This window comes from Mytilus californianus, unplaced genomic scaffold (genome assembly GCF_021869535.1).
Source record: "Mytilus californianus isolate M0D057914Y unplaced genomic scaffold, xbMytCali1.0.p SCAF_31, whole genome shotgun sequence".
Classification (NCBI taxonomy): Eukaryota; Metazoa; Mollusca; class Bivalvia; order Mytilida; family Mytilidae; genus Mytilus; species Mytilus californianus.
Window position 1 is genome coordinate 1352433 of NW_026262681.1, and position 18984 is coordinate 1371416.

The 18984-nt window shown below is 31.3% G+C and overlaps 1 protein-coding gene across 1 annotated transcript in view; it reads right to left on the minus strand.

Annotated features, from left to right (window-relative positions):
- LOC127736468 (SH3 and multiple ankyrin repeat domains protein 2-like) overlaps window positions 1–18984 on the minus strand; it is a 108731-nt gene that overhangs the window by 58838 nt on the left and 30909 nt on the right. The window contains exons 4-8 of the mRNA XM_052247018.1: window positions 10059–10306; window positions 6759–6830; window positions 4456–4581; window positions 1425–1496; window positions 104–212 (exon numbers count right to left, since the gene is read on the minus strand). Of these exons, the coding sequence (XP_052102978.1) occupies window positions 104–212; window positions 1425–1496; window positions 4456–4581; window positions 6759–6830; window positions 10059–10250 (571 nt within the window). The 5' untranslated portion in view covers window positions 10251–10306. The remainder of the gene's footprint in view (window positions 1–103; window positions 213–1424; window positions 1497–4455; window positions 4582–6758; window positions 6831–10058; window positions 10307–18984) is intronic.

Here is an 18984-nt window from a genome sequence, read left to right on the forward strand (position 1 = left end):
ATTTCTTAAATCCCTGTTATACAAGTTGTTTTCATTTATTTGAACTGCTTTATGAGTAGTTTTCAATATATAATTGAATGTTATGGTCGTTATTAATACTTACCCCCTGTGCTATGATCATGGAAGTTGGGGTCCAGCCCCTTGTTTGTCATTTTTGTCACTTTTTCTACATTTCCACTTTTTACACATTCCAAAAAACTTTTTAGATAACTCTGTAAAGATAATTAATACAATAGAATAGTTCATGTAAAAAATCAAAGGCATCTTTTTTGAATAATGGCTTTAAAGCATAGATCAACTTATACATAATAGTGATTTCTTATAAAGCAATAAAATCTAGGTATATTTACGAAGCTGTTCTTGATATTTATAAAAAAATATATTTAAACCCAACATTTAATGTTCCTGTAATTGCTGTTATTCTTCAATTGGAAATTTAACTTTTCTATCTATTAAGGAAATATCTTGCTAATTAATTTAGGAACCAAGGATTTTGTATCATAGAGACCTAAAGCATTCATTGTGCAGATCCTATGCTAAAGTTTTATTTTATAAGTGCTGTATCAAAATATTTACAGTAAACTAGTTTCCTGTTCATTAAGCAGGCACTCAGTCCATACCAGGGCAGAATGACAAGGTTCATGAAGACAAAACATCTTGTGACATTTTTTTTATTGTGAAAATACCTTAAATCTTATTCTTAAAACATCTAATTAAAATAAGAATCTGTAGGACACCTCACTCACAATCTTTGTTGTGTTTTGTGTAATGTTTGTCTTATCGTGTTTTTTGTTTTTTGTCATGGCATTGTCAGTTTGTTTTCGACTTATGAGTTTAAATATTCCTTTGGTATCTTTCACCTCTCTTTCACACTATATTTCTATGGCCATTGAACTGTGAAATAAGGGTCAAAACTAAATTTGGTATATTATTAAAAAAGTTTGCATTATAGTGAACATGTGTACCAAGTTTTAAGTTGATGTGACCACAACCTCCTGGTCAAGTACCTTGACAGAAAATTTTGACCTGATATGGGACCTGATATGGGACGGATGAATGGATGGATTGAAAGACAAATGCACATACCAGAAAACATAATGCATCTTACTACTGTAGACAGGGCATAAAAAAAGACATCAAAGAAAATCAAAATAGCTCAGATAAAAACATCTTGACTTGGGTATCTTAAATTTACCATAGCTACTCCTATTTTCTTAAATAACTCTTGATAAAAGTTATATTGACCTGACCATCTGAACATTTTTTTTGCTTCTGAAAATTTTTCGGCATTTGTGTCTTTTTTTTTGCCAAGAACAATAGCACCTCATAAACTATTAATAAAAAGTCTGTACGGTTTCCACATTATATTTAAATCATGTATCATCTAATAAATAATCACAAGCATCTGACCAACAAAAACCTACTTTGGTATGTAGCTGCTTTAACTTTCTTGGATTTACATGCATTAGCTTGTATACTCTCTTCTTGTGCTTGAACTGAAACAAAACAATAAAATAGAATATATATAACATCTCCCATTTTGAATAAGCTTCTAGTTATAGTAATATTATAACCCACAATATCAAGGGTCCAAAGAAAGTAGACAGTTTATTTCACCAAAACTATATAAATGGTTGGTTGAGCAAGAATATCCATTGATGGGCCCATTTTGTGGATAAAAAATAATTTTAACCATATGACGATGATATGTTGGTGAAACTTGCTTGGCATAAAAGAACGGTATTTTCTGGTGCTGTAATTGGTAATTAATTCATGAAATGCCATAGTATTGGAAAATGGAACAAAAAAATCTACCATAAGGAAACCACCCTATTCCACGCGATTATGTACAAGCATATTTATGAATAAAGCTTCATTGTTACTAGTTTATAGTATGTTTTTAGATGATTTACCGTATCAATATAATCATTCAGATGACAATGAAGTTCGATGCCCTCTATCCTATAATCTAATTGTTTATTTTAGTGCTGATGCAGCAGATGGCTATTGAAATTCATGTGTTGTCCAATACTTTAGTTATAAACAACCATAAATTAACTACTTAGCAAGGTCATGGACCCAAAATTGTGAGTCAAGGATATTTTTCTAAATCCATTGTTTACATGTTCTGCATTAGGAAATTAAGCATAAATAACAATACTTTCTCATCCAAATTACATTCAGAAGTCTGCATGCTTACTTATCTACCTATCAATATAACTAAATTCGGCAGAGTAAAATATCTTTTTCTTCCGTTGGTGGGCACTTTATACAATGCTAAGCCACATGGTTAAAAAAGATTTAAACCACATGTGCATTAAAATGTTTCGCAATAAAATGGTTTTTTCAGGGGTTGTGATTGGTAGCTAATTCATTATTACATCATGTTATTGGTAGCTTGTTGGCAAGAGAGCCATTGTAGTCACTGGTTTTTACACTCAAAGATAGAAAGACATATTAGAGAAACAAAAGTATACCTCTGTTTGTTCTTGAATAACAAGAATGTGTCCATAGTACACGGATGCCCCACTCACACTATCATTTTCTATGTTCAGTGGACCGTGAAATTGGGGTAAAAACTCTAATTTGGCATTAAAATTAGAAAGATCATATCATAGGGAACATGTGTATTAAGTTTCAAGTTGATTGGACTTCAACTTCATCAAAAACTACCTTGACCAAAAACTTTAACCTGAAGCGGGACAGACGGACGAACGGACGAACGAACGAAATGGACGCATAGACCGAAAAACATAATGCCCCTCTACTATCGTAGGTAGGGCATAAAAACATGTCTTTCTTCTGTTAGGTAAAGTATAACTTAAAATTTCAAAATGAGCATGTTAAAATCCTAAAATTCTTCTATCTCAAGTGCAGATATATGGTAACCCACTCACTAAAGAAGGAGAACTGTAGTTTTCATATAAAAGTTAGATTCATGATATAATAACCAATTCCATCTTTTTTTTCTATTCAGTGATATTTGTACAAAAATCATGAACATAATGACCTATCTGTCTGTACTTTAACCGACCGAGATTTGAGAGATCTGTATAAAAAACACAGATTTTTCTTTGATCTCTCAGTCCAAATCCTTTATGAACTAAAATAGATGACACTGGAGGCAATCGTGTACTAATACTATAGCTGCTTAAAGATGTTGGCTACTACTACAATACTGACAAAAAAAGATGTCACCAAGCTACTTCAGTAGTTGAACTGAAAGATTTACGAAATACTATACATGTACTATAAATCAAATTTCCAATGAGATTTGATTAGATTTTTAAAATTGAGGTTAGGATTATATGCTCTTTCTTTTCAAAAAATGTCTAGTGTGTTTTTTTTAAAGAAAAAGTATTTTGTCTTCCATTGTAAAACTGATCTTCTTTCACCTCTTCACAGAAGGATTAGTACAATCATTTTACAGGAAAGCTATTTTTACTTTGATGTGACTCGCAAACAAAACAAACCGATAAATTCTTTTTGGAATTAAACAGAATTATGTCAGATACAATTTGTTTTCCTGAAATATATCAAAGTGAACAGAAGAAGATCAGCTGCTGCAGAGTGGAATGTACTTTAGTCAACGTCACTGTACTTATAAATCATATAAAAATATGACGGCAACAGCATTGAATCTAAATTTTCGTACCTTTGAAAAAAAAATAATCTAGACTAAACACAAACAAGCATGATCATCAATGCTATTTTTAAAACAATACATTACAGAAACAAACAACAATCATGCTTTGTCCAATAAAATCCTTTAATGTCATTTCTTTGTGATTTACAATTCCAACAAACAGAATATTTTAGTGTATTGGGTCTACAAAATTGTTATATGAATAAAATGAGATGTGGATTATATGTCAATGTGACTGCAACCCAATGCAACAATAACCAAAGACAACTAGAGGACAACATACAGTGTTCAACAATAGACAGGTGTTCATACAATAGACAGGTGTTCATACAATATATCTGTCAAGCTCTAAATCGTCCAGAGTCTATAAGACTTTTGAATAAGCTAAATAGAAACATTTAGATATCTGCCTTCAATATTAAAGTCTAAAAATAACAAAACATTAAGATACACTATTGTGAAAAGGAAGAATGCTGTATTTACAATACAGTACAGAAACAAAAACAACCATGATTTGTCCCCCAAAGAGATTGTTATTTCATTTCTCATTTTGTTTTTTTAATTTCAACAATCCGAATATTTCTAGTGTATTTGGTCTTAAAATTGTTTTTCACTATAGTGTGAGTTTTGTTTTCAGTGAATCTTCCAAAACTGTGTCTTTGTTTGAATATTGCATTAAGATGCATACAAACAAGGTTTATGTACAATGTCAATTGAATAAAATAACAATGGGAAAAACATTGTCCATTACCAAAGATGAACAAATTGATAGACAAGGTTTTGTGTAAAAAAAATCGACAGAAGTATACCTCCAGAAATCCTATAGGCCCCTGCAGTGGGTATTCACTTAGAAATCTTTCTTCATCCAGAAACTTGCCAGCTCTACCATTCATAGGAGGCATATACAGACCATAGTTAATAGAGTCTCTCAAATCCTGAAAAAAAAATCAATATACATAACTATCATTAAGATATGGCAGGACCTTCTATTTTTGTTGTAGCCTTCTATTGTCAGTTACCTGCTAGTATTCTTTCATCTACATATTAATTTTTACTATTCCTAAATGTTAAACACCACATCTTTTAAGACATGTAAACTGTTTTCCTATTGATGAACAAATCATTGTCTCTCTTACATAATGATAAAGTTTTTTTGGTTTCCTCAGTTTTTTATAGAATATATGTCTATAATATTCTAACCAGAACACTGGTTCAAAAGGCAGAGTTGATGAAAAGTTGTCTGATTATCAATCCTACCACTACCGTACCTGCTAATTCTAATCTTCTTATTTATCTTTTCCCTTTGATCTTACTGCCTAATATTGTCAAGATCATGGACAGGACTTGATACTCAAAAATAGTAGGCAATGACGTCATGTATCAGTGCAGCAACGTCACATGCTCAAGTCCATCCGCATGAATGAAATGCACGCGACTTCATTCATACAACCGAACAACTATCCCAACGTTTTGTGCGCGTAAAATTAGTTTTACTTATTATTTCATTTTACTTCATATTCTATACCAAAATATATACAGGTAAGACAAATTGCTGATAAAAAAAAATAATGGCATTTTATTTTTTGATACTGACTTTATCAGCAAGAATATCAAGCAAGCCCGCAGAAATTTTTACGAGGTGATTGTTGTTTATTAACGTGAATAATATGCGACTGTGTGAGTATCGCAATAATAAGAACTTGCATTCTGATAACTGATACATATATTTGTATGTAGATTTTTCTGAAATTGCAACAACTGCTCTGGCATTTTTATCCATTCTTTCAAAATTGCAATAATAAATGCTTGCAATAGTTTCTGACTTTACAGTACGTACATGATGTAAAATCTAGCATGCACATAGACCCTTTAACATAACAGATGTGACGTAACTAGTTGCAAGTCCTATATTTGTTTTAAGAAATATTACCTACAAATTAATTCCCTTTCAACTGGCATCAAGTTAATAGTACTTGAATAATTCCAAAGATGATAAAAAACAACATCAAAATTGACAAATGATGAATAATCAAAAGTGAATATTGTAACTGTGAATTAGAAATATTACTTTATAGCATGTTTACATGCAATGTTAATTTCATACATTTTCTACCATTGTGACATACTTTAAATAACTAATGCATTAAGACTGGCAGACAAAATATTGCATCACTGCATTCGTCACAAACCCATTACTTATTCTTCTATATTTAGCAATGAATTATAAAGATAGGATGACCTGCATAAATTTTCATAGCTTACTTTTTCTTTTACATTGGAAAGTTATATATAATAGTTTAAAATTTCTGAAAATATAAATACGATACCTAATGCCAGACAAGTAATCAATGACATTAAAGCACATTTGGCCTTTTTTGGCAAAGAAACTAAAGATAATCAATTTTTGATTAATTTTGTCAAATTATATGTCAGAAAATTTTGGGATGATAACCATATCTATAAATTTGTTTAAAATATTCTACAGATTTGATTGAAATTTATTTATTATTCATGTAAATTTTATTTCAATTGCTTGGGTCACAGGCACTTGTTTCTATCCATGGGAAGCCCCACTATCAACGTATATTTACGAGTATATACGTTGATAGTGGGGCTTCCCATGGATAGAAACAAGTGCCTGTGGCTTGGGTTCATAAAATTAATTGCAGATGAGATTACAATTTTTTGACTGCACAATAAGATATCCTGATTTCAAACTTTTTCTAGACTTTTTTGGTATAGACATGTAGTCTTGTCATTTTTTTTTGTAGTCCCATACAAGTCACAATGAAAACAAAGCTACAAAAGGCATGAATTTGGGACAAGCATCATCACTGTGTATCTCAGTACACTGGATATTGCTCATGGATTTTTCACAGCTACAGTAGAACAACAAGACCAAAATTCAGTTTAATGTCCTGTATATTGCTGTAGTGAACTCTAAATTGGTACTAGAATGTTGAAATATAATTCAATTGTTGAGTGAATGAATTATTGGGTGTCAGTTAACATTACATTACATCAAGTTAAACATGGTGACTACAATATGATCAATATTAACACATAAACAAGTGCATGTATGATTCATGCAAATGCATTTTACTTCCTGTACCTCTGGAAAATTGGTCAGCAACCTTTGTTTGGCATGCCATACTGTTTCATCCAACTCAAATTGTAAACATTTCTGAAATATAAATAAAATAATTTGTTTATTTCAAAATAGTTTTCTCCAACCCTTATTTTAAAAATTCTCCCATAAAAATACAACCATACATGAGACAGTTAATGCCAGATACTAAATGTCAATAAAGAATGAATGACAGCTATGGTAATATAGTCATGCAGTCAGACAAACTGTTTTCTGTGACATTTTAAAAGTTGCACATTTATTATTACAATGATTATAAGTGTATGTTGGTTGTTGTTTTTAAATCAATCTATATGACTTTGAGTGCTATTTTTAGACAACTATTGAATATATCTGTGACTTTCTCTTAGCTTACAGCTCTTAGCATTCCTGATGAAGATTAATCCAGAGAGATATTGAAAAGCAACAAAGGAGTAGCATACCTAAAAACTTCATATATGTAACACTCAGAATCGTGTCCTTCCCCCCAAACGTGTCCGATTCCCCCAAACGTGTCCACATGACGTCACTGAACTGCAAAACATGTCTAAATGTAAAAGGGCGCCAAAGCCTGTCGTTTGTATAAATGCCCAAACGTGTCCATTTTTCAATAACACCCAAACGTGCCCAATCCCCAAAACGTGTCCATATCAAGCTTAATTTTTTTCTTTTACTTGAACTATCATTCGTGTCCATATTATAAATACCGGTACGTAGGTTATTTGGTTATTGCTTTTTCATTAACATATACTCATTTTATTATTTCATTATAAAATAGAAATAAATTACTTTAGGTCTTTTTTAAAACGTCACTATAACCTGGGAAAAAGCGGGGGCGTCCGTTCGGCTATGTTGGATGTAAATGTAAGCAGCCATGCTTAGTTAAATTGTAGATATTAAATCTGATACCTGGTGTAGGGGGACATTCTCTGCGCATTAAAACCTTTGTAGCAATTCACTTTTCATGGTGCCATCAGTTGTATTTTGGAAGCCAACATTTTTTTTTAAATTTCTGCAACTTTTATTTAAAGCGGCCTCTATTACATAACGGTGATTTAAGTAGTTTCTTACTGAAGTCATAAAAAAATGGGTCTTTACTCGCTCTCAAATTTTTTTAGATTAAAATCCCAACTAGTGTTAATCCCGAATAACCGTAAAAATTTAGGCCCAATCCTAAATTCCCTGTATGATAATAAAACCTATCTACAGTATTTATTGTTAACATGATGTCGTTCAAATAATGCATGAAATATTTGTTACTGGTCGTTATGTCTCTTGTTCGTGTGTCTTTAGTGATGCTCGAAACCTAAAATAAAAAAAAAAGGCCTGAAAACCAGTTTGTATCAGAACTGTTGAAAAAAGGGAAGTCAATTCTATAATTGAAAGCCCGCCGTGTAATATTCGCCGACAAGAATGATATAAAAAGGCATATATCGGAGTTTAATAGTACAAAATAATTCATTTAGTAAACGATTAATTCAACTGTACTAAAATTATTTGTATGTTCGCTCTACATATGCATGAAACACTTGCAACTGGACAATAAGCAATTTCATTCAAAAGTTAATTCATATGTTACAGATTAAATTTACAATTATGATAATCATTAACAACCGGCATTGAACAAACTAATGATAATAAATGACCACTTCATCAACTGTGTCCCCCATCATAGAATTGCCGTACATGTTATTGATGTCATTTGTACATGTATTAGCACTAAAGGACGTGAGACGTTCTGGCGTTTAACAGTGGACACATTTTGGCGAATAACAATTATCGGACACGTTTGGGGGTTATGAAATCGGACACGTTTGGGCAATATTGAATATAACGGACATGTTTAGGGAGAATGGACACGTTTGGGGGAATTGGACACGTTTGGGGGGATGGACACGTTTGGGAGTGTTACATGATATATGGACTTGACCACCAAAACTTAACCTTGTTCACTGATCCATGAAATGAGGTTGAGGTCAAGTGAAAACTGTCTGACGGGCATTGATAGGTACGCACATACCAAATATAGTTATCCTATTACTCATAATAAGAGAGAAATTAACATTACAAAAAATCACAACTTTTTTTTCAAGTAGTCACTGAACCATGAAAATGAGGTCAAGGACAATGGACATGTGACAGACGGAAACTTCGTAACATAAGGCATCTATATACAAAGTATGAAGCATCCAGGTCTGCCACCTTCTAAAATATGAATTGGACACGTTTGGGGGGATGGACACGTTTGGGAGTGTTACATATTGTATATTCATTTTTTTCTTTTAAGTTATCATTTAGACTTCTCCATAGTGCACAAACTCTTTATGTCTTCTGTATATATTTAATAATCACAATATACTTCCCTGGTGCACTTGGACCAAAGTCAATGTTAACATTATATTAGTTTCATTATCAAAGAATGTGTACAACCCTTGCTTTAATATGCTTTTTACATGTCTAGATTGAATTTTATATATATTATTGTTCTGCAAATGTTTCTCATTATAATGTTCATGTGTTATATTTCCTCCTGGGGTCCTAATTTGGTGAATAAAATTTTTCTTATTCTTATCTTAAACCAATATTTACAATTAAATAATGCAAAAATATTAAATCTAAAAGACAATTTTCATGTTTACTGTTTGCTTAAGGCAATGTTAATAGCTTCAATATTAGGTTTTTCCCAATTTTCAGGCATATTTCTTGTTTGAAAGTATTTTAAGGTCTATTTCCTTCTGAAACACATTTGCCACGCCCTTTGACAAAAACCAAGTTCTAATGTCCGAAATCAGTATGCAGTGATACTTCTGATAGGAAGCTATTTAGTGTCCAAACAACTTCTGAAAATTCAAGATTTATTGTAAGATGGGTGTTTTCAGTCAAATTTTGATAATTTTACATATAAATTAGTTAAATTTTATTCAAAACATGGCATATACTAAAAACAAACATGAACTTCTAGTAAACTTTTCCACAATAATGAATTTCTTTATTCCAATTCTTTCCCAAATTAATAAAAAAAAAAGGTCCATGTATAAATCCTAAAACACACTGTAAAATTACTTTTCTCAGAGGATATTGTGAAAATATTTTTGGTTTGTAGGGTTTTCAACTCATGGTTTTAAGACTAAATGGCAAATATGTATTTCATTGAATGTTGAATTCTGTGGTTAGAGGGAACATTGAATTCCACAACATTTGTACTCCACAAAACATAATTACTTTTATAGAAATAGTAAATCAGATGCATTTTCCACCACCATGCTACTTAAAAAGTACTACTACCTGAATTTTAAGCTCTGGAATAGATATCCTGATAAAAACAGTCCCTGTCTGATTCTCATCATTGTATCCATGTGCTGGACTACCAGATATAAAACTAACATCTCCCTCATCTAGTCCCCCATTTTGATAATCCTGGGGTCCATTGTAATGTCTCGTGGGTGATGTGTGAAATTTACTCATTGTTACTGTCATCCCATTCTGTTTCTGTCACAATTTACAATTTAAAATAACACTTCATAATGGCGTGACTGAAAATATAAATTTGGAATTACAAATTAATTCAAAAATTACATTGTAAACAATAAACATTTAAATTGTGTAGTTGTAGAAAAAAAATTGGTACAAGATGACATTTTTCTGTTTGTCTGATTTTAGACAGGAAACATCTTGTGACATTACTTGTTGAAAACAAAATTGATTGTACTAAAATATGTCTCTTACAATTAGGGTTTAATAGATTCAATTCACGAAAAGTGTTAGCGATAAAGACATATTTAAATATCTGATGTAATGCACAAAATGTTTCTGCCTTATTATCAACATCATCAGAATATGTAGGCAAAACATCAATAAAATATTAGCAAATAACTAGCATATCAAAAGTTGTTTTTCTGCTGTTCATCTAAACAGTGACTGAAAAATCTTCTATGAAAATAATATCACAAGTTGCAATGAGATCAAGGCATGCAATGACATGTCTAATAGTTTCAACTCATGTAGTATTTTAAGATAATCCCTGATGACTGCTTTATATTCTTAAACTAGTTTATTATTCGTGAGCAATTTATTTTCACAAATTTTGGAAAAACGAAAAATTACATGAAAATAAGTTTTCATCCTAAAAAAAACTGTTTGATATTTGTTTAAGACGTATGTATATGAGGGTTGTAATGGGGGTACCTTCATGACGAATAACAGTAAAAAATCTTGCCAAATGACGTTAATGGTATTTTTTGGTGCATGACAATAAAATGTACATTTTCTTTATGACAATAAAAGAATCAACTGATTTTGACAAATCAAGTTAAATTCTTTCGAAAAATAACGGTTAACGGTAATTATTTGAGACCTCTGACGAATCACTATAATGATACTTTGACGAATCACGATAATGATACTTTGACAAATCACGATAAAATTTTAACCAATTTGACGCTAACGGTAGCCTGACAGTAAAGGGCATTTCTACCCTCGTATATACACATTCTTAAAATGTTTCTACCAATAAAAATTCTACTGTTGCAGAGTGATGCATAGGAAAAAGGTCAGTTCTGAGTTCTAACTGTGAAATCAATTGTTATATATGTCAGCAAATATACAAAAACAAAATGATTAATCAAATTCTACAGAAAAATTGTACTTTGACTGCAAAAGGTATTTGCGAGTTAGTACTTATAATCTGTAAATTTTACCCCTCAAATTTTTGTCCAAATACAATTAAACTTATGGACATTGCACTGAACCTTGTGTTCTCCTTTGCTACAATAAAGAGAAAAACTTTATATTTTACTCCTTATGTATAAGGACAAAGTTTAAGTGATCCATATTGGTTGACATCAAGGAGCTACTTGGACAACTCTGCCAACTAAGAGGCTATTAAAGCACAAATTCAATGGCAAGATCTGCTACCTAATAGTATCTTCTAAGAACAATTCTGTATTCATTATCATTTGTGGAGTAAACAAGAGTGCACACGCTGAAATGTCTCGCCTTCTTTACTAACCACTGATATTATGTTGATAGTCCTAAATGAAAGCTTTACTACAACTATTTCATAAACTTAACATGATCCAAGAAAATGAAGTCAAGGTCATATGAACCAAACAAGAAATCCATGTACACCTTACAATCATTCAATACACTAAATATAGTTGACCTATTGCTTATAGTTTCTAAGAAACAGACTTAACCAAGAAAACTAAACATTGACCAATGAATAGTGAAAATGAGGTCAAGGTCAGATGAACCATGCCAGGCAGACATGAACAGCTTACAATCCTTCCATACAACAAATATAGCTGACTATTGCTTATAGTTTAAGAAAAACAGACTGAAACACAAAAAACTTAACTATAACCACTGAACCATGAAAATGAGGTCAAGGTCAGATGACACCTGCCAGTTGGACATGTACACCTTACAATCCTTCCATACACCAAATATACTAGACCTATTGCTTATAGTATCTGATATATGGACTTGACCACCAAAACTTAACCTTGTTCACTGATCCATGAAATGAGGTTGAGGTCAAGTGAAAACTGTCTGACGGGCATGAGGACCTTGATAGGTATGCACATACCAAATATAGTTATCCTATTACTCATAATAAGAGAGAAATTAACATTACAAAAAATCACAACTTTTTTTTTCAAGTAGTCACTGAACCATGAAAATGAGGTCAAGGACAATGGACATGTGACAGACGGAAACTTCGTAACATAAGGCATCTATATACAAAGTATGAAGCATCCAGGTCTTCCACCTTCTAAAATATAAAGCTTTTAAGAAGTTAGCTAACGCCGCCGCTGCCGCCAGATCACTATCCCTATGTCGAGCTTTCTGTGACAAAAGTCGCAGGCTCGACAAAAAAATCATACTTTCTTGGAAAACAAAGAAGTAATTAATGAACTTTAAGGAAATACATATGATCTGCCGAATTATTGGTACTTTATAATTTTTTCTACGATCATTTATAAGGAGACTAATTCTGAAATTACATACCTTTTGAAAAACAATATTGTATGTACAATATATATATATATATATATATAGCAAATTTCATGTTAAACAATCAACAATTCCTTACAGACAACACAAGAGCTTTATTACAGCTATACATCATGTAATATACAACAATATAGTACATAATATATCATTAATTTCAGCCATAAACTAGGCAGTAAAGTCCTAATAAAGACTACTTAATGCCTATCATTAAATATTAAAATATGTATAATATTTATATACTCCATTACGGTAGTATAATTAGACTGAGGAGAAACTTATGGAACAAGTGGAAATGATATTTTCCTAAATACTTGAGAAATTCCAATTTGATATAATATTTTCAAAATGCTGTTTAAGTACTCCTACCAATGTGATAAAAACAAGGAGGTTATTACTGTAAATTCAGAAATTATTGGCTGCATTTTTATCGCGATTTTTGAAGAATGGACAAAAATGTTGGATTTATTATTGCGATTTCAGAAAAATTTGTATAGATTCTTTGCTTTTTGTGGTTTTTGCTGTGCATGTACTAAATTTGTCTCATGGATGGATACCCATAATCCTTTCTTTTCTATTATATGTATCAGATATCAGAATGCAAGTTCTTTTAATTGCAATCATTACCCAGTCACAATAATTACACTAATAAAAACCTCATAATAGTTCTGAATTGACAGTATCTATCGTATCTTTCTGCATCTGAATATTTTCCAAAGCAGTTTCAAGTCGATTTGGAAGAAAACTTGATGTGCATCAAAAGAGTTCTAAAAAAGAATTGATATAAATAAAAAAAATCTTTGTTTATGGAACAGAAATCCTACTTAACAAACCAGACTTTTTATATACCCAGTAAGCCCCAAAGCCCCAGTCTTGTGTCAGACGTTCAAGGCACTAATTCAAGGATGTTCAATTAATAAGTCTAAGCTAATCTATCAAAGTGACTAGTTTTTATTGCCGGAGGAAGCCGGAGTTCCTAGAGAGAACCACAACCTTCAACACAGCCGGCAATGCTAGTCAGTCAAGTTTGGAGTCAAACACACCTTGCCAAGTGCAAGGTTCAAAATTAAAACCTCAGAGTTGACAGGCTAGTTATCATTGTAGATAAATTATTTAGACTATTGTTCACAGACAACTACTTTCAATTAGTAAAACTAATAATGCTGTTAAAAACCAGGATATAATTATATGATATATGTAATTTCAATTGTATAGGTACATATAAATGATACAATGTACTACATAACGTGTAAGGTTTTACAAAATGCTTGCTGTTACTGAATTCAATTTCATCATTTCAAAGTAATTTGCATGTACTATATAGAAAAAAGATCTCTGTTATTATCAACTAAAATACTACCAACATGATTTATGGACACTTACAGAATACACCGATAATTATAGTTATACATCCACAGCTAATAAATATGACACATTTCCTTAATTAATGACCAACAACAATAGTGTAAGAATTACTTCTATAATCAATTAATGACAGGACAATTACAGTGCAATTTCTGACTACATATCAAACATGTACAAATAATATCAAATTCTGTGAAATTGTCATTTTGTTTGGGGAATTTAAGGATTTTTAAAATACTTTAGAGACTCCTGAAGTAACAAATATTCCTCTGAAGTTAGGCCTTTGGAATAAATTACTTTTAAATAACACTTTATAATGTTTAGTTTGGCTTTGGTCCATTTATGGAAAAGATAATTTTGTTAAATGTCTTCACGCATGAAGTCAATGCCTTGATTTCATTGCAACTAGAGCTACAAACAATAAACCATTATTGTAAAAGAAACGATGAACTATAACTTGTTTGCATCTATCAGTTCAAGCAAAATACTTCCAGGACTTGACAAATCTATTTTTTAACCACTGAAAATGTTCAATTGCCGTGAGCAACTCTTACTTATTGCAATTTGTCAAATTACTGCTAATATCCAAATAGAGTTGACCCCAAGGACAAATACTTGACGAGACACTGACCTAATACAAATTAGTCAATATTTATAAAATGTTGTTGAAGGTTACACCACCTATCTCTGTAACATTTGCATATGTTGTATAACATGTATGTAACAAGCATTCTATCATTTTCATTTCTCATTATCTTTAGGTTCACTAAGTGTCAAACAATCCTATAGTTTGGTGATGTTGGGTTGTTTGATTAGTGATCAGGCAGGTGGAGCAAAGTATATCATTTTGTGTTATCGACTCCCCCTGCAGACTTTAAATCCCTGAAACTTAACAGAAAAATTGCTGACATATTGAAGATGTCCACCTGCTATAATGGAATTATATTGTTTGAGGATTCCCCCCCCCCCCCCCCCCCCCCCCCATTAAAGTCCGCAATATGTAGTGGATTCATATTAAACATAAACATACAAGATAATGGTTCTTTAACAAGAATCATCTGAAAGCCAAGAACTGAATTCGTACAATTTTTCATTTGATTTGATACTGTTGTCCAGGAAAATCAAGCATTAATTTTTGCTTTTTTCGACACCTTCCTAGTTCTTATATATGCTGTTCGTTACAATCACTGGAATTTCAAAAATTATTGCTTTGTCATAAAACTGAACTCATTAGTAAATCAGTACTGAAGTAGAATAGAAATTTCCATAGAAAAGTATGTTGTACTAAATTACATTCAATCACCAATCCAAAATATTGGCTAGGCAGATGAAATTGATGGCTTCAAGCAAGTTAATATCAAGAAATCCAGGATAGAAACCTTATTACTTAGTAATAAACAGACAGATCTCATTTGTTCTAAATCTTTTCATTTGATCAACTAAAAACAACTATTTGAGTAATAATTTCACCTACTTCATGAATATAAGTACATAAGCTGTGGTGTTTATAATGTCCATATTTACTTTAACAGCAGAAAAAAAAAGACTGGTTGATTGTTTGTAGTGGTTACTGAATAAGATTTTGAAATTTTAACCTCAAAGATCATTACAGACAACTTGAATTAAAAAGATCTGACAAACTACAAAGAGATTTTCAAAAAGTTTTAGGTTTAAAAACAAATGACAGTTATACCTAATATACTTGAATTAAAAAAGATTTTGAGAAATGTATTAGTAACTTTCCAAAAAACAAGGAAATGTTTTGAGATAATAAATATCAAAGTCATATCTCCAGTACTATATTTCAAATAAATATTTACTTTTATAAGATCCTACTGCACACAGCAAATTAACATTCCTTAAATTTCCTTATAATCCAAGTGACACTACCATGACAGAAGGCTATAGACCTCTTAAGATTATCTCTAAAACTTGACTAATTTCATATTAAAGTATCCAAGATTATTCACATTAAATAACAATCAGAAAGAATTTTATTAATTTCATATGTGCATTCTTAAAAGATACCATGGATATATTGACACATCTAAAAACTTCGCACACCTCCTTTGAAAAACTTAAAAACACTAAGTACTACACAAGTTCCAATGGAACTTTTTATTTAGTCTATGTTCGATATTGTCAGTTTTTATGAACTTCCACCTTTTTGAATTTACCTTGGAGTTCGGTATTTTTGTTATACTTTTTTACTTATATTTTACTCCAGTCCATTTAATAAGGACATTTGCAAACTCTTTAAATTCAGTGAAAAATTATCTTGCACTTCCAATACTTCTTATTATCAATGTAAAAAAATTAAAGCAAGGAAAAAGTTGACAACTTTGGTGGTTTCATGGTTGGATGCTTGACTCTGGTGTTGAGATCCTGGTTTTGATTCTAGACCTGGTCAAGTTGGCCAAGACTTGAAATTGGTGTTCCTTGCTACTACCCTAAACACACATCATTTAGGGGTGAGAGCAAAGACTAGTTGGCACAGAGTCAGAATAATATGTCTGGAGAGGTGACATGCCTTCTTGCCCGACTGTTACCTAGTGAACCAGCATGCTAAAAATTCAGCTCAGCATGTCAGTCTTTTACATGGCAGTGTTCATATTCATATCACATTAAAATGTTCATGTCCTGAAATGGTTGTGATATTTGCTACAGGATGTTACACCAATCAAAGGTTAAAATCTACTAATCATACATTGATATAATTTAGGTACAATTGATCAAATAAAAAATTTAGAAGCAAACACTTAAAGAAATATAATTTTTAATTGATATGGCAAGGTATTGAAATACTAGTAATAAAGAAAATTAATCATCTGAAAGTTTTGAGAAAATAAGGCATATGAAGATGTGAACATATTGTCAGCAATAAGACATGGGCAAATTCTCTAGGGCATTTCCTTATTACCACCAACCTAACCTTTATTTCAAACACTGGTCACCAAAGAGAATTTCATTTACATATTAACTATTAAATCTAAACCTCATCAATTGTTTTCCAGCAGGTTGGTTCAGTGGGTGAGCAGCATCAGAGAATCTGAGCAGATGGCCAGATTATTCAAGGATCATTACAAGTCTATCAGCAATTATTCCTCATAAACTGCAGGTCTAGCCATTTATGTGTCATAACATCAATTCTCTGATAATTTCTAACACAAACAGTCTTACCTAGCGTAAGTGTTTCCCTGCCAAACTAAACAGTAAACTTGTGACAATAATCGACAAAGCCTCAAGGAAGAAAATCGCCATAAATGTGATTATTGTGTACAATATGACCCTAACAAATATATGTCCTGTCTTGTTTGATAACTAAAGCTTTGTTTATGAAAACACTGTCATATTTACTATAATTATTGTTCACTCAAATTCTTTGTAGTTCTAATTTTTTCAAATTTACCGATTTACTGTTTTTTGGTGCTAATTTTTCAATGATGCCAATTATATAATTTCTTTTATGATATAATTAACTGTAAATACATATATTTTTTAGATATACCTCTGTTTTCATTGAATTACAATAAGAAAGACCATTTCACACAAAAGCAGATAATTCTTTAAAAAAAACAAACTCTGCTAAACATACACGTTGGGACGATCTCTCCTCTGAAAACCAAAAATACTCTTAACAACTATTTAAATTGAGATTCAGATTGAAAGTTTGACTTTTAAAGCCAGAGAGCATCATGACTTCAAATAACCCCCATTAGTGACACAGCCATTGATTGATATCATTTTGATTTCATCCTTAGAGCTGTTTTAAAATAGTTTTGCCTTGAAACCAAAATTGCTCATTTGGAACCCAAGGAACAATAATTAGATGTCTTTCAAATAGTTGAAATAGATCTATATCCAATTTAACCTGAACTCCAAGCTTCAAGAAAATTGGTTAACACAACAATGGTTTAGGTTGTAATCACCTGCTATTGTTCTTCCTGTAAGTGTGACATGCCCTTCATACAACATCTATAAATAAGCACTGCAGAATGTATCACAAGGACATATATGCATCAACATGTCCAAAACAGACATACGTAGATCACCCTACGTGTTTAGACATATGGGCAACATAATTAAGTTACAACTCCTGAATAATCATGATAATTACAAACATCACAGGTTTTCATTTCTGGTTGTACATCTTTATTGCAAAAGATAGTTACAGATTCTAATTTTATAATTTTTTTTAATCAAACAATGATGAAATCTGCTGTGTTGTATAATAGTTAATTTGAAAGTCACAACTGCTGTTTAGTATTTCAAATATCTAATAGCCAGAATTAGTTCAACAAAATACACATTTTCTATAAGCTTGTATGCAGACTTTTGCAAATCCACAAAATTAAATATTTACAAAAATATAAGTTTTCCTCAATCCATGAAAATTGGTACCAACGAAAATACAATGTAAAATAAAACAGTATAAGGCTGAATTTTTTAGGAGTAACTTATTTCTACTGATATAGAAATGCAAAAAATTGAAAATTTTCAAACCAAGCAAAATATATTGCTAACAATGAGAAAATAATATAGAGACTTCATTCAAACTACTCGTTGGGTAGCAGAACTGAAGAGTAAATAAATTAAAATTCATTTTACAAGTACAATTTCCCTGAAAGATTTATGAAACTTTTTCAATCAAGACCTAAAAGTTGTAAACTTTAAAGCAATATTTGTGAATGTGAAAGTTGAGGGATTACAAAGTATACTTATGCCAAGGAACTGAATTATCAAGTCATAAATTTTGATAAAACAAATTGATTTTATTCAATTTTCGAGATTAGGTTGTCAATTTCAATTTAAGCGTCTGATAAACATATTATTT